General features: G+C 37.9%; 2 protein-coding genes across 3 annotated transcripts; one reads left to right on the top strand and one right to left on the bottom strand.

Annotated features, from left to right (window-relative positions):
- Positions 1 to 296: 296 nt before the first annotated feature.
- Positions 297 to 3,272, top strand: LOC139948780 (large ribosomal subunit protein eL27-like). The gene is made up of 5 exons (XM_071947104.1): positions 297 to 390; positions 1,303 to 1,391; positions 1,657 to 1,826; positions 2,382 to 2,492; positions 3,106 to 3,272. The coding sequence occupies exons 2-5, from the start codon at positions 1,311 to 1,313 to the stop codon at positions 3,152 to 3,154; spliced, it is 411 nt and encodes a 136-aa protein (XP_071803205.1). The 5' UTR covers positions 297 to 390; positions 1,303 to 1,310; the 3' UTR covers positions 3,155 to 3,272.
- Positions 3,273 to 3,405: 133 nt separating this feature from the next.
- Positions 3,406 to 16,240, bottom strand: LOC139948779 (dynactin subunit 2-like). Of its 2 annotated transcripts, XM_071947102.1 has the most exons (14): positions 16,199 to 16,240; positions 15,421 to 15,483; positions 15,044 to 15,140; positions 14,579 to 14,646; positions 13,799 to 13,897; positions 12,038 to 12,195; positions 11,398 to 11,551; positions 11,170 to 11,235; positions 10,845 to 10,883; positions 10,504 to 10,653; positions 9,782 to 9,808; positions 8,182 to 8,284; positions 7,239 to 7,330; positions 3,406 to 6,763 (listed from the first exon to the last, which is right to left on the bottom strand). In XM_071947102.1, the coding sequence occupies exons 1-14, from the start codon at positions 16,232 to 16,234 to the stop codon at positions 6,677 to 6,679; spliced, it is 1,239 nt and encodes a 412-aa protein (XP_071803203.1). In that variant the 5' UTR covers positions 16,235 to 16,240; the 3' UTR covers positions 3,406 to 6,676. The 2 variants fall into 2 exon arrangements, with proteins under 2 accessions (XP_071803203.1, XP_071803204.1); XM_071947103.1 differs by lacking the exon at positions 9,782 to 9,808.
- Between the last annotated feature and the right edge of the window lie 163 nt (positions 16,241 to 16,403).

Genomic DNA, 16,403 nt, shown 5'->3' with positions numbered 1-16,403 from the left:
GGTTTTGCTAAATCATGTCTGACTAGAATGTGAACTAGTTTGTTTTCTAATCACTCGGTGTTGAACAACAAAAAGGAGGAAAACAGATTAGTAAATAGGCACTTTATGAATAATTATTTCATACAGTGTCTAGAACAAGAGACTTGTCAAAAGACATAACATCTAGAACATGAACAGCGCTTTAAAAAAAAATATCGGTACATCAACAGCTAGCTATAGAGGGCGCCCTTACAAAATAACGGTACGTCAACAGGTAGCTATAGAGGGCGCCCTTACAAAATAACGGTAGTCAAGAATACACCAAACAGCCGTCGGTATAAAAAAACACGTCTTGCTCCCACAATGCACTTCTGTAACTGACCTTTTCTTCCGGTTCGCCAAATAGATGAGGTAAAGACAGTAAAAATATGACGAAAAGAATCGCCCAACATCCACATTTAGAGAAAGAAATACATTTTAAATTTGAGCTCAATTTGTTACTTAATATTTCTTTAATTATTACAATAAATTTTATTGGGAATATTATTTGTATTTTACTTAAAACAAACCCTAGTGCAGGTTGGTGATCAACGGTGAAAATCGCCGTTCCATTTACGTACAAATCGATGTTCGTCGTATCGAATAGACTCATGTTGGGGTTAAGTTTGCTGTTGTCACGACATATTTAACAAAGATTAATGTTGTTTTATAATGAATATTTCGGTGTTGATTACGGGATTTTCTTTGTCGTATTATTACCAATGATATTTTTTAGAACAATTGAAATGTTTTTTGGGGAGGCAGATTGATTGATGGCCCGGAGAACCGAGGAGGAGTGGTTAATCCTTTTAAAAATAAATTCGTTCATTTATCTGTCCCCAAGCTTTCCCTTTTATTAACTCCTTTCCTTCCTTGAGTCTGAGTGTTGGCAGTTTGAAATGAAGGGTGTCTGTTTGTGTTGATTTGTTGCGTAAATTTATTTTAAGCCGGTTTTAAACCTTTTTTTTAGATATGAAAAAAAAAACATCAATAAGGAGAGTCAAAACCTGTCGATACACGTTTGACGTACTGGTTCGGTTGACTTGGTTTAGTTTGTTTTAGGAGACAGTGACACAGTCACACACAGCCCAGCCCCAGGTCACTCTGATCTGACGTGACGGTAAACAAAAAGAAAGTAATTTGTGTAGCCATGCTAGGCCGTCGTAGTCGATGTTAATAATAGTTATTTAACCATTTAGCTCTGGCTTTGGACTTTGTCATCATGTTGATGTAAAACATTTTAAAATGTAAAATTACTCTCATGTGTTTGCTCACTTTGTGCAGGAACAGCCATGGGCAAGTTTCTTAAGCCAGGCCGGGTCGTTCTCGTACTCTCTGGACGTTTCGCAGGACGCAAGGCTGTCATAGTCAAGGTAATTCCATCATTCGCACGAGCCTCTGATAACCTAGAGTCCTAGACCGTATTGCAATTACCGCCTGGTTGATTTTGCTGAACAGTCTAAAGGCGCTGTGGGAAGGAACATGCTTACTGTACCCCCTTTTTCATTCCCACAATGCCTTTTGATCATTCAGCAAATTCATCCAGGTAGATTGGCGAATATATCAATGAGCTTTTCAACACGAAGTTTTTGCAAAAAATGTGAACAGCTTTTACAAACATGTAATTTTTATCCTTAGAATCACGATGATGGCAGTACTGACAGGACATATGGTCATGCCCTCGTAGCTGGTGTAGCCACGTACCCTCGCAAGGTCACCAAGCGCATGAGCAAGAAGCGCATCAAGCAGAGGTCAAAGTTGAAGTCCTTCGTCAAGGTTTTCAACTACAATCACCTCATGCCAACTCGGTAAGCTCTTCGTCAGAGGTCATAGTTCATAGGTCATAGTTCATAGGTCAATCTAAAGCATTTCAAAGAAAATTTTTGTTTTATAATCTTAAAGACAACGCCTAATTCCATCGCACAGTCTTTTGTGTTCCAGTCAACATTGTGATGGGGGACAGAAGAGAGAATGTTTATTGGCAGGGGGAAGTGGACAGGCAATAATTTTTGAAACATTGGGAATAGGTAACCCAAGCATTTTGGTCGATATTGTAGGAGGTATTTCTGGTAATCTCCAAGTTGCAGGGCCAAGTTTCATTAAGCCTGTAAGCACAACAACTTCCAAAGCATAGTTTTGCTTGGCAGCAAAGGTTACCAACCAAAATAACATTAAGACTGGTGCCCCAATTTTTCAAGCAGTGTTTTCTGGTTAACTGTTTTGTGAAATTGGGCCCTGGTCAAAGGCCAGAGTAGTCATATTGACGTGCAATTACGACTTGTGATTGAGAGAATTTAAACCAGTGGACCATAATTACATGACAACAGATTTATTTGTGTTTCCTGTTTGTTTTGAACGTCTAGCTACTCCGTTGATGTGAACATAGACAAGCAGGTCGTCAACAAAGATGCCTTCCGGGACCCCACATTGAGACGCAAAGCCAAGCGTGAGGTCAAGGGCAAGTTCATGGAAAGGTCAGTCAAATAGAAAAGCTGGATCTTGTTCAGATGATGTTTCCGTCAAGGGAACTTGGTTAACTCCCGCAAGGGGATATAAACTGCAATCTGGCAACAGACAATCTCTCTCATTCAATTATAGGATCAATGTTTAGGATTATGAATTGCACAAATCAGTTTTGATTCAGTAGTTAGAGACTATACTAAAGCCCAGTTCATACTTCCAGTGAAAGCGATACAACCGATGTGTCACGAACTCAAAGTTGAACTGTGTTTAACTGTTCCAACAGTTGCAAAACATTTGCTGCGTAAGCAGCCATGTGACTTCTTATCTTTATAAATAAAATGCAACATGTTAACATGAAGGGTTACTTTGAAAAGGTAAGGGCTAGGATGCTAGTGGTTTGTTGCAAAAATATTGGGCATAATGGACATCTTATACCTGGTTGCAGTTTGGTAGAACTTTGCTCTTGAAGGGGCACAGCAATTTGCCTCTGACATGGGGCACTTCCATGAGGACAATGTTAATTTGTGTTGGAACTTTGCAAAGGGCACCACTGCAAATGGTGTGGGTGCCGCGATTTCAAATCATTCTCATCTTATAATGTTTTTACTTTTTCGTTCTCTTCAGATACAAGACTGGTAAGAACAAGTGGTTCTTCACGAAGCTGAGGTTCTAAATGCTGGGACGTCAAGAGCGATTCTAGGGCGGTCTGTAAATTATGTTTTTGCTGGCGTTAAGATTATTGGTCAGTTAATAAAATAAAGGCACGTACATTTATTGTAGTGTAAAACAAATCTTGAGTGTCCGTTGTGATTCTATGGCGTTATGTTCTTAAAGGCACTGGACATTTTTGGTAATTGTCAAAGACCATTGTTCTCACTTAGTGTGTCCCATCGTACATATGCATCAAGTAATATCTGTGAAGATTTGGGCTCAATTGATCATCGAAGTTGCAAGACAATGATGGAGGAAAAAAAACACCCTTGTGCACAAATTGGTGTACTTTCATATGCCTGAGAAAAGCTTCAGGCCTGAAGTCTTTCTCAAATTCAAATATTTTTTTTGAGAAAATTGCCTTTTCAAAACTACATTACTTCAGAGGAAGTAATTTCTCGCGTGTTTGTATACATGTACTATAATCATCAGCCCTCTGTTGCTTGTTACCAAGTAAGAGTCCTATGTAATTACATGGTTATATTTTGAGTAATTACCAAACATGTCCTGTACCTTTATACAATTAGCCAAAACCTTGACAAGAAATACATTTGTTCTCAAATATTCTCGAGTCTTCTCGCGTCTTTCTCCTCCACTCACACAAGACGAAAAAATGTGTACACATAAAACATCAATGATGAAGGAGAAACCGTGTTAAATTTTTTAGAGCATTTTAAAAATACCAACCCCTTTATTCATGTTAATGCGACAAATAAAGGCAAATTTTTACAGTATTTCAAGCCATCAAGCAGCAAAAATGTTGTGATTAATTTGCAGGGAGCATGATAAGTAGGTTTGAAGGGACAACAAAACTCAGAATTCAGACTAACCAAAATGTCCTGGAAAAAGACAAACCCAGAAGCTGCCAAAAGGTGGAAGTTCCATCACTCTTAACTTTCCTCCAGAACTTCTCATCTTAGTTTCAGACCTTGCCAGAAATGATTCATGCCCCTGGTTTGGGGATAACATAAAATAATTAAAATTTAAAAGGCACTATTCCATCAACATCATAGCGCACTAGAAAGAAATTTAACCGGAGAAAGGTTAGTCTTTAAAGGCAGTGTACATGTACACTATTGGTAATTTTCAAAGACTAGCCTCCACAGTTGGTGTATCTCAACATATGCATAAAATAACAAACCTGTGAAAATTTGAGCTAAATCGGTCATCAAAGCTAGTTGCGAGATAATAATGAAAGAAGAAAACACCCTTGCCACACGAAGTTGTGTGCATTTAGAGGGTTGATTTTAAGACCTCAAGTTTTAAACTTGAGGTCTTGAAATCAAATTTGTGGAAAATTACTTCTTTCTCCAAAACTATGGCACTTCAGAGGGAGCTGTTTCTCACAATGTTTTATACCACCAACCTCTCCCCATTACTTATCATCAAGAAAGGTTTTATGCGAATAATTATTTTGAGTAATTACCAATAGTGTCCACTGCCTTTAACAAAATGCAGATAGAGTACAATTATTCCCTAATGAAAGATTGTTCCAAATCATTGGCCCAGCTACACTGAAAGCTTTTGACCTTGAAGTTAGTTTGCTCGGGGAACATTTAAGAGAGTGATTTTAAGTCTGGACCGAACCGAAGAAATCAATAAGGAATTCAGACATTCACGGTATGTTTTGTTGCTTTTCTAGCAATATGATTCTGTAAATTGGAAATGAGGCTGAGAGGACAAACTAGTCTGATCCTTTTTATAAGAAAATGAAATTAGAACTTGCATTATGTTATGTATACACAGGGAACCAAACAGAATGTACAAGGAAGGGCTAAGCATATCATTTTATAACAGACGCATTATAATGTACACCATGGTAAATAATTGACTAAAGTATGGGAATAGTCGATGAATGAGCCATCTTGAATTTTAAGCCAATCAAATCCGTGCATCCAGACTGAGTCTGGTTAGCATAATAAGTCTGGTGCCTAATTTGTATAATGAGCATCTGTGTTCATGAACACAGGGTAGTTGACAGCTTTTCTTGAGATCACACTGACAAATTCTTAACTACACTAACCACCACATTTAAGACACTACTAGTACTAACAGTGGATAATACATTATTTACAAATCGCCTTTGCAGTATTTTTTTCTTAATATATCTTAGATTTTTATGCACATAATTTCTTACAATATTTCAACTAAAGGTTGTGCCTTGAATTTCACTTTGTCCATGTTTTAGCCCTGAAACAACTTTCTAAGAAATTAAGATTTTATCTTGTCTTAACCAAAATGAAATTCCAGGGGTCGATTTCACAAAGATGGTCCACACCCAGGGCTACTCTTAAAACTCTGTTGTAGTCCAAAATTAGACTGGTATTAACTCTAAAAAACGTTCTCAGAATTTTTTTTTTATCTTGTCTTAACCAAAGTGAAATTCCAGGGGTCGATTTCACAAAGATGGTCCACACTTGGGGCTACTCTTAAAACTCTGTTGTAGCCCTGAGTTAACTCAAAATTAGACTGGTATTAACTCTTTGTGAAATCCACGGATACCCTTAATTATTCCCTTTGTTCCAGGGAATTATAAATAAAAAATAAAAAAATCAAAACCAACTTTGACAATTGTCAAAAAAAGCATAGAATGGTTGAAACGAAAAAGTAACACAAGTTACTTGAATAAATAAATGAATGGAAAAAAAACAAAACTTAAAATTAAATTAACTGACCAAAATGCAAAATATTAATTATTGCAATCGCTTCCAAATGGTAAACATGTCTTCATGACCCTTAATCTTTCCGCAAATTTGTTGTTGAGTTATCTATAATTTGATAAAAATTGACTGAGAAAACCCAATTGCATTCCAAAAGACTATAATAGCTAGCTATAAAATGGCAAACATGTGGCGCTTGTTCAACAAATTAAATTTTTCCATGAAAGTGTCAATTTTAGCTAAATTTGGTTTGATTAAAATTCAGAAGAAATCTGAAAATAAATTATATGAAAAGCTGTAGTGCCAGAATGATAATTTGCCTTGGAAGGTTTGTCTTGAATAGCAAAATATCAAGAGAGGGCGCTGTTGAACCCACACAAAGATATAGGCCATGCGTGCACACATCGTGGTTGACAACATACACTGTGGTAGCAAATGCCCCATCTGCCTACCCATAACACATTGCTGTTCTGAATCGCAATAAACCTTATTAGGGAAAGGGGGCTTGAATGCCAGGATTTGGGGGGGGGGCGTTCATTATAAGTTGTGGTTGTTACTTGATGGTTTTAACAAACAAACTTCACAAACCTGGGATTTAAAAAATTTAAATTTAGCAAAATTTTGTAAAATGAAAAGTACGCAACATGGACTTAAACATTTTGTTTTTATCATACGGTCCCAAACACTCTGTTACAGTGTTTCAAAAACAGCTATAATGAAGCCTTGTTTCTCATTCAAATCTTCATCTGGCTTGCTCCAAGTTCATAAATATGCGCATATTCATTACAAGGAAATAAATATTCAAATAGTCTCTCCATTTGGAGTTACTTCTGGAATTTGCTCATCCGTTCCTCCAATGATTGGCAGTTAGCTTGGATGGCAGCCATGTTTGCGCCGAACGAATCCCTCAGCTGAAAAAAAAACCAAAGACAAGTTGGTAAAGTAATGATGGTTTTAGGAATACAGCTCAGTGTTTTGTACACACAAACAAAAGTAAATTTTCCCTCAGAGAAAGCATAATTGTGTTTTTGCTCAGCTACTGTATGAGTTAAAGCAGCTCTATGAAATTAGGGCCAGTTGGGAATAGAACCCAGGTCCACAGAGATTAAAGGAGTGAATGAACCACCACACCAAGCAGACTGATGTTTGGTTTGTCAATGTGTAAGTTTTTCAAAACGAGAAGTCTCCCGAATTCCAAAAATTTATTCTGTGGTGCAATAGAAGTCTCCCGATATACACATGGTGTTACCACAAACGAAATACATTGATTAATACCTCACCATGCAATGCCTCACGTCCCGAAAGTTTGAAAGGTAATAATTTTACACTTTTTTTGTGACTCTGTGGTCACATACCTCTTTGAAAAGTGTGAATTTAGCGACTTACCTCTTTGAGTAGTGTGTCCTGATTGTTGAGGTTTGATGTCAACTGCTGCTGTGCTGTATCTAGATGACTAAGAGCCTGACTGAACTGCAATGCTGTCATAATAAAAAAAAGGAATAGAGAAATAGATGGAGTGTTGGTCTAGTTCCTTGACTACCAACCCAAGTCTGCAACCAAATCTCAAAACTTCTTGTGGAACACCCCAGTCTTTAGAATACCCCTACGGTCAACCTCGTTCCCAGGGGTGATGGGTCTCGCCGCGCCATTTTTTCCCAGTATGCCTTGCTCGATCATAAGCCCTGGAAGTGTGACTTCAAAATATCCAAATATATGGGATATTACAATTAATCCTGTGATTGATCTTCTCTGTGTTGGGCGTTAGTCGCGCACGGGCTGGATGCGCTGTGTGTAATAAAAGTCATAAACTTGCATTGGCATAAAGAGCTTTTTGAAGACATACAGCGTTTCATATTTTGCACGTATATGATAGCCAATCAAAGACACGGATCGGAGCTTCCCTCTCAGGGGTTAGAGACGTACGCAGAGCTAGCGTGATACTACGCGCTGCACATGGTAGCGAGGTTGCCCTACGGTAACCTGTTTGTTTTGGTCTCGGTCTCCATAAGGTCGTGAATATGAAATCACAATGGCTTAAAATGTGTGAAGAAAACAGACTCGCACACTTCCACTGGTCCAAATAACCCACGGCACCCACAGCAAATGCCAGGGTACAGCTTTTGCTGTAGTGTCCTCAGCAAAGTTCCAAAACAAATTTTACATTTTCCTCGTTAGAAGTGTACCTTAATCAGAGGAAAATTGCTGTGCCCCTTCTAGAGTGAAGTTCAACACCAGTTATAGAGACTTGCAGTCTATTGAGGTGATTTAGAGTCAAGTCTCTACACATTAGACTTCAGTATGAGCCAGGATGAAACATCTTCAGACATACCTTGTTCATGGAGATCTTTAAGTGCTTGTAGACGTTCTACAACGGAAGGTACAGTATCTGCAATACCATCCCATTTCTCCACCATGTCATACAGCTCAGAAATCTAACAAAAGGAAAACCAAATAATTGTCAGTTAGACTTCAAAGAAAATCACATTTTTGTTTTGTTTATTGAAAAGAATTACTGAGACATAAAAATTTGCCAATGACCTGAGGAAAAAGTGGCTTAAAGAAATTCCAGTGATTGAAACAAACCAGCCGTCGATTTCACAAAGAGTTAGGACTCGTCTTATCTCGAGTTAGGACGAGTAACTCTTCCTAACTTAGGAATAATCTTAAGGTCTGCTTGCTACAGTGCAGGGTTGAGACTCGTCCTAAGTCCTAAGAATAGTCTGAAGTTAGGAAGAGTTTTGCGAAAATGACGGCTGGGTTGTTAGATATGAAAGCCCAATTTATGTATACACAAATACTGGACTAAGCTTATTTTGCAAGTGAACCATTGTTTCAAGTGACTGTTGCTGATAATCAAAAATCTCTTTACAGAAAAACATGTTCAGAAATTTTCAATTATACAGTTCTAAGAATGTCTGTGTCAACTGTGAAACAAACTCAACAAACTTACATTCTTTAGAAAATAATTTGTTCAGACTTGTTTTTCACTACACAGCGTTAGGAATCTTGAGACCAAATTTTGAAGAGAATTTCTTTTTCCAGATTTGTCCCCCAATAAATAGCTATGGGAATATTGAGACAACATTTCAATGAGTAGAATTTTCCAGCTTTTATATTCTTGACGACAAAATTGGATCACAAGCAGATTCTCCAGACAATTGTGAGGTCCGTGTTTTGGAACTTGTCAAGCATACTAATCTGATTCTGAACTCATTGTGTAAACACACTGCGCTACGATCCTCGCTCAAGCACGATGGGGTAAGGTGTTAGGGGGAATGAATGCAAGACTCGACTTGGGCTAATTTCCCTGGGGATTCTAATCAATTTCCATGGTAACCAATCTTTGAGGGAGCGAGTGAGCGCCAGGTTTTTTAGCCCTGTGAAAGTGCAATGAACCACTGACATTTTATAAATATTTGGTAATGATTGAAATTTGAAATAAAAGCACAATGATTCAATCAAATAGTATGACCTATCACCAAAAGCATGGAATACCAAGAATTGAAAATAATACAGTAATAATAATACATTTTAAAACAATTTTGTGTTAATTCTTGAAAAGAAATATGCAGGAACATGCTCGGGATCAAGGTTGCATTTGATGTGAAAATTAACACCACCTCACAAAAAAAAAAAAAATGTCCCAATAAACCAATCAACCACACATTCCACAGCAAAATCCAAGACATTAAATTAAATCAAAGCGAAATATCAACCTTCAAAAGCAGGATTGATTTTTAAGAACACAAAATTATTTGTAAACAAAGATGAATTAATGGGAGTTGCAGGTCACACCTTGTTAATAAATGACCTCTTTTGGGATGAAATGTTTGATATGGTTTCCATATTTTAAATAATAGTTTTCTTAAAAATGATCACCATGAATCATGCAAAACTCATTTTATTCTTAGTGATGGGACTGAATATACCTTTATTTCCATACTATCAGAAAGCTCCTGAACATAGGAGGTAAGCAAATAAATGATTCAGCAAAAATATGTTCATACATTTATGTAGGTAGTGAGGTTGAGTGGTCCGGGGAAACAAACTCAAAGTCCGCCTAAAAAGCGTTGAGTTTGAATCCCAGTCGTGACTTGGGTTCGAATCCCGGTCGTGTTCTTCTTATCACACAAAACAATGAACGTTTTTATATTATTAAGACACTAGAAATCTGTTATAACTTGCAGTTCATAGGTCCAAACCCTACCGCAGGTTTGTTTTGATTGATCATCAAAACAACATTGTTTAAAGTTGAAACAAACTAGATTGAATGAATTCACAAGAAAAACCGTTCTTCTGAAATCCGACAGCTTGCTTGGTTAACACTGGTTAGACAGTATCCATATTGGCGTCAACAGCTACAGCTATGAAAAGTGGTTAAGGCTGTTGCTAAGGACATCCTATACTTCAATGCATGATGACACAGCGATCCAGCCATAAACGTAGCCAAAGCCGCCAATTCAGACACGGTCATATTTTAGTTTCACCCCTGACATAGCTGACACAGTATTCAGCGTGCATTCAACTGTTTTCATTTGAATCAATATTTTAGGCTTTGTTGAATCAACGAAAACCTGTTCTACCAACATCCGAAAGCTCGCTCGATAAACACTCGTTACTTTAGTAATTTACTTAGAGTTTGACCCCTGACCTTGCTTTCCTTGCCAGCTTCCTCAGCAGTCTTCTTCTTCTCTTTGACCTGATTCAGATGTTGAAGGAGACTCTGGATGCGAGCGTCAACGTGGTCCACCTGGACGGGGTCAAGAAGATTCATCTGTGTCTGAAGCTGGCTCACTGCTCCCTGTTAAAAAGAATCGTCATGTCGTGATGTTGTTAGCTGTTAAAACACTAAATTGCTTACAGCATAGAAATTATTTATTAAACGCTTGGATATCAATGGAAAAAAAAACAGTGTAATGAAGGTAGCATTTTTAGAATAGTTTTCAAATTGTTAAATTCATTAAATGAAAAGTTGTCATTTTTCATACTTACCATAAGAGTCTTGGAGGTTGTGTCAGCCGTAATAAAAGACTGTCAACAAAAATCATAACAAAGTTTTAACGAAAGGGTGCAGAAGTAAACATGGGTGAATCGTTTAGTTACTTTAATTGTGAAGTTTTAAAAACCCTGTTTTGATACACGAGTACACTTCAATTCGACTCCCAATTCAATGAAACATCTATTTCCAGACTCACAATACAAAGAGTCAGAATCTTGAGGACAAACTTCTAGTTGTACAATACAAGTAAAGAGTAAACATGAACAATGAAAATGATGGTGGAAGAAATGTAACCACAAAAGAAGAGATATTTCTTACCAGTTTCTTGGGATCTTCTCCAATAACTGCCTCTAAGCCAGCTAGCCTCTGCTCCAGCTCCGCTACCTGAGCAACACATTCATGGAGACCACCAATTCAATTCAATTCAATTTAATATCTATTTTCCATCAAATTTGCTTTATCGAACATGCTCATAACTGTAAAAAATATTTGTGTGAGAAATTACAGAATTACACACTATGCTGAAGAATAACAATATATATTCACCTTGGAGAGCTGGGAAAACTTGGCTTGTTCTGGAGTGTAGTGAAGCTCATATGTGATACAGCCATCCTTGGTTGCCTGGCCGGACTTGGATGGAGTTGCTCCTGATGATTGCACACTGAGATTCTTATAGGCCTCAAGCTGGTTGATGAGCTTCCTGCAATGAGGGTAAGAGATAGGATATTAAAGACACTGGACACTATAGGTTATTGTCAAAGACCAGTCTTCTCACTTGGTGTATCACATATCAACATATGCATAAAATAACAAACCAGTGAAAATTTGAGCTCAATTGGTCGTCAAAGTTTTGAGATAATAATGAAAGAAAAACACCCTTGTCACATGAAATTGTGTGCTTTCAGATGCTTGATTCCGAGGTCTCGAAATCAAATTCGTGGAAAATTACTTCTTTCTTGAAAACTACGTCACTTCAGAGGGAGCCGTTTCTCACAATGTTTTACACTGAAAGCCCAATCCACCCATAATGTCCCCGGCATGAGTAAACAGGGGTCCCGGCGTGATTCAAACCGGGGTCCCGGCGTGATTCAAACCGGGGTCCTGGCGTGATTCAAACCGGGGTCCCGGCGTGATTCAAACCGGGGTCCCAGAGGTAGAAGGAGAGAAAACCTGACCGCCATCTTACTTTGGTAGAGTTCCTTGCGGGTCGGCAGCTTCCACCATAGCATCGGATCCAAGGATCTTCTCTAAGTGAAGGCCATATAGCTGCTCCTGTAGAGATCCAACCTGCTCCACCATAACGGATGGAGTCACACTGGAAGACTTGGAATCATCTGCCGTTTGCTGTCAAATATCAAAACACCAAACAGTTGAGGGTTTTAGTTTATAAAATGTCTTTACTATTTACCATTAGACCTTCACTGACAATTTATAGCTGCTTAAGTAGGCAATAGTGCTTCTTAACAAGTTTCTGCTTAGCAAAATTAAACTGGATACCAGTCACAAATATTACATGTTACATGATGTTTTGGATGGTAACCTTAATCTAGTAGACGTTTAATGTTGTTCTTGCTCTACTTTTTGTGTTTTTTTTTAAGCAGCTCTGAGAAATTGGACCCAGGAACTGCAATAACTACGTACAAATGAAATAGAGTTTGCAGAGTAGAGCGGTTCACTTAACAAAAGAATTTGCTTAGTAAAAGGGTCATTCCGTGTCAAATCACCCAAAAAAACCCACAATTTTAAACCCTACCCTTTTTAAATTTGCTCAAATTTTTGTTATGGGGTAATAATGGCTCAACAAGCTCAAATTTCAATTTTCAGCTCTATCCGATAAACGGTTTTCGTGCTACGGCATGCACTTTCTCGTTGATTTCGGTCAAAATGCGCCTGACCTCTGACATTCAAACAACCATAAATCGGTAACCATTGGGTCAAATTTGTTGAAATTGGTGTCTTTTGAAAGGAAATGGCATAAGCTTTCCAAATCTGCCATTACTTTATTTGTAGGAACATGTTTAGGTTTAGTAACCTTTTGACCTTTACTTTGACCTTGGATTTGACCTTGTGGATCACGTGATCTGGAGATGAACTTTGGTGAAAATTTACTCCCATATGTTTTCTCAACAATATAAAAAAAATAGAGATATAATAATTTTGGCTTGCTTTCAGGCTCCGCTCAAAGTTGCCCTACTTGCCTATTCCTATTCAAAGTACATGTACATTACATACATGGCCGTACATATGTATATCATGATGTTGCTAGAGGTCCACTAGTCTCACTTGATATACATACGTATGGACATGTATGTTATGTACATGTACTTTGCGTAGGAATAGGCCAGTAGGGCAACTTTGAATGGAGCTTGAAGGCAAGCCAAAAATATTATAACTCTAATTTTTTGATATTGTGGGGAAAACATATGGGGGTAAATTTTCACCGAAGTTCATCTCCAGATCACGTGATCCACAAGGTCAAATTCAAGGTCAAAGTAGAGGTCAAAAGGTTATCATACCTAAACATGTTCCTACAAAAAAAATAAAGACATATTTGGAAAGCTTACACAATTTCCTTTTCAAAGACACCAATTTCAACCAATTTGACCCAAAGATTACCGATTTATGGTCATTTGAATGTCAGAGGTCAGGCGCTATTTGACCGAAATCAACGAGAAAGAGCATGTCGTAGCGCGAAAACCGTTTATCGGATAGAGCTGAAAATTGAAATTTGAGCTTGTTGAGCCAATATTACCCCATAAAAAAAATTTGAGCAAATTTGAAGAGGGTAGGGTTTAACCCATTGGGTGATTTGACACGGAATGACCCAAAAATTGAAAGGTAACCAGTGAAAATAAACAGACTTTTGTACAATAGCTTTAGTCTATTAGCTGGTAACGGCATACTGCTAAGCTAGATTATCACTGCTAAGCAGTATTGTACTGCTTACCTTGAGTTGTTCAACCTCATCAGACAGCTCTCGAATCTCATGCTGTAATCTCTGGAATTTCTGCACAGGTGTCTCTTTAACCTCTGTGCCATCCTCAAGCTGCGGAAACCAAAAACAGTTCTTGTTTTAATTTCCACTCGATGGGTGTGTTTTAGAAGATAAGTACAGGCTTTGAATTTCTTTCTTGAAGGGGCACATCAATTTTCCTTTGGTTGTGGGCACTTCTATATGGACAAACTTGTTTTAATTTTGCTAAGGGCACCACAAAAGGCCTGGAATTTCAATTTTGAGAGGGCTAGGCCATTTTCAGTTTGTATAAGGTACAGCCAAAGGAATTTATTTTAAAGTCTATGGGAAACTTCTGAAGGGGCACCGAGGCAAAGAGCAAGGGCAACAGAGGCAATGGCCTCCCTGTAATTCCAGGCCTTTCACAACAAAAGCAAAGGGCACCAAGTCAATAGACCCTTCCCATGAAATATGTAAATTGCACATAGCGCATGCGCACTAACGTTTTGGTTGGCAAAATGAGGGAACATCGCGCTGTTTTGTACATGGCTAATGGGTGCGTGACGCAGACGCGATTGCGCGTCTGCTTAGTGCACAACTCTATGGGGTTTGCCAACCAACAGGGTCTGTACGCATGCGTGAATGTAATTAGCATATTTCATGGGAAGGGTCCATTGCTGTGGTTCGACAAGTTGAAGGCCTGTAAAAGTATCTGACAATACAATCCCATGTAGGTTGTTTTAACTGTAAGTCATTATTCCTTGATGTACTTACAATTTCATACTCTGTTCTTGGCACATAGTATCCAGTCCTCCTAGAGTGGCTGACACGATCAGAGAAATCTGAAACAAATGAAAGTAAGACAATGGCAGGCCTGTATGATTCGTTTTTGAAAGGGCAAGGGCACCAAGGCATTTTCTCTTTGGCAAAGGGCACCCTATGAGGAAATTGTCAATTTCTGCTGGAGCATTTCAAGGGCACCAAGGCAATGGCAAGGGGCAACGGAGGCAATTGCCTCCGTTTCCTCCGTGAAGTGTCAGGCCTGCAATGGGCAACTTTACATTGGTTATGCAGTTGACTCAATTCATTTAAATCCAGGTTTGGCGAAATGGCTCTTTCAAATACAAACAATTAATAAAAACAATGGTCAAGTCTTGTTGTGAACAAGTAAAATAAAGGACTGTGGACTCTGCTGTGTTCATAAAAATGCAATAAGTGGAAGAAGTCACTGTGTCTCACCTATTTTACCGCTCAATAACTTCTTGTCTTTGAATTTGCCAAAGGCAACATTTGGGTCCACATTGAGTTGTTCAACACTCTCACTCATCAACTCTTCCTGTTGAAGAAGAAAAAATAATCAACATTTTGTTTTAACAACAACTTCTTTGATACATTCACAGTGTACTGCCAGCAAAAGAAAATGCATATTTCTATTCTAGTAACTTTCTAAATAATGTGATGAGCATGCTCTTGTTTTCATTTGGAAGAAAACTAGAGTTCTCTCACTCTTAACTTATTCTTGTAGGATTACTACCAAGTTTTAAATAAGTCTTATATTAAACATTAATCGTAATCATCCAACCCAATGACTTGTATTTTTGACTTGAATGCCTTACCCCGCCATGCTGCTGGTCATCCTCCGGGAGATCATTCGTCTCGTACAAGTCCGGTTGGGTATCCTTTAAAAAAACAGAACATGGACATTTTTAAAACTTGTTTGTTATTCAATAATTCTTTTAATTTATAAAAATATCAATGTCAATTGTCATCTTTTTCTGTAAAAAGACTAAAATTAAATCAATGAAGTTAACTATGTTCTCACATTCATGTTAAGCACAAACTTGCTTGGGAATGTGATATAGTTTGAGCTTTGCATTCAACATCATCCAAAGACACAATTTTTGTTTAAATAGTTTATTTAATTTATTAAATTATTATCTATAATATTTTCTCTTTATTACCTAATTTATTTGAAATTAATCACTGAATAGAAGACCTCTGAAGTCTGAGTCTGAGCTAGCAAGCTGAACACATTTAAAATTTAAAATAAACAAAAGTATGAAATCCGTTTTGATCCAGAAAAAGTACGGTTGGTCATGAGGTCGAGTTGGTATAAACTACGAGAACAGTGTGGCTATTGACATGATGGGGCCGAAAGACACCGGCCTCACGTGCCGTACACTCGGTACACAACTGCCGAACCGCCCTGCTTCCCCCGAGGCTGTGCGCCGCGCCCACACGTACAAATCTAAAACCTGTCATAAAAAGTCGAAAAATGACCCACTAAGCACGAAAATGGAGCAGCTTATTCCTCTTATTCTTATAAACGATACACATTCAAAAAACAGACTAAAAATATGTTCTTAATCAGCATTTTCACGTCGATTTACTTACGATTCCCGGCAAATTTGCGTATTTTGGGTCCGCCATCTTTAATTTATTTGCCACGTGACAGGCAAACGAGAATCTCAGACAATATTTACAATTTGTTTTCAGTAAAAGATTGTATTTTCGTCTGAAAATATAAAAAAATATTGCAGGTAGAATTTGGGTAAAGAATTTGAGATTTTATTTTAGTTTAAACGGATTTTTAGTGAAT

The sequence above is a fragment of the Asterias amurensis genome, chromosome 16, assembly GCF_032118995.1.
Source record: "Asterias amurensis chromosome 16, ASM3211899v1".
Classification (NCBI taxonomy): domain Eukaryota; kingdom Metazoa; phylum Echinodermata; class Asteroidea; order Forcipulatida; family Asteriidae; genus Asterias; species Asterias amurensis.
Note: the sequence above shows the minus strand (reverse complement) of the source record. Positions and strands in the feature narration are given on the sequence as shown.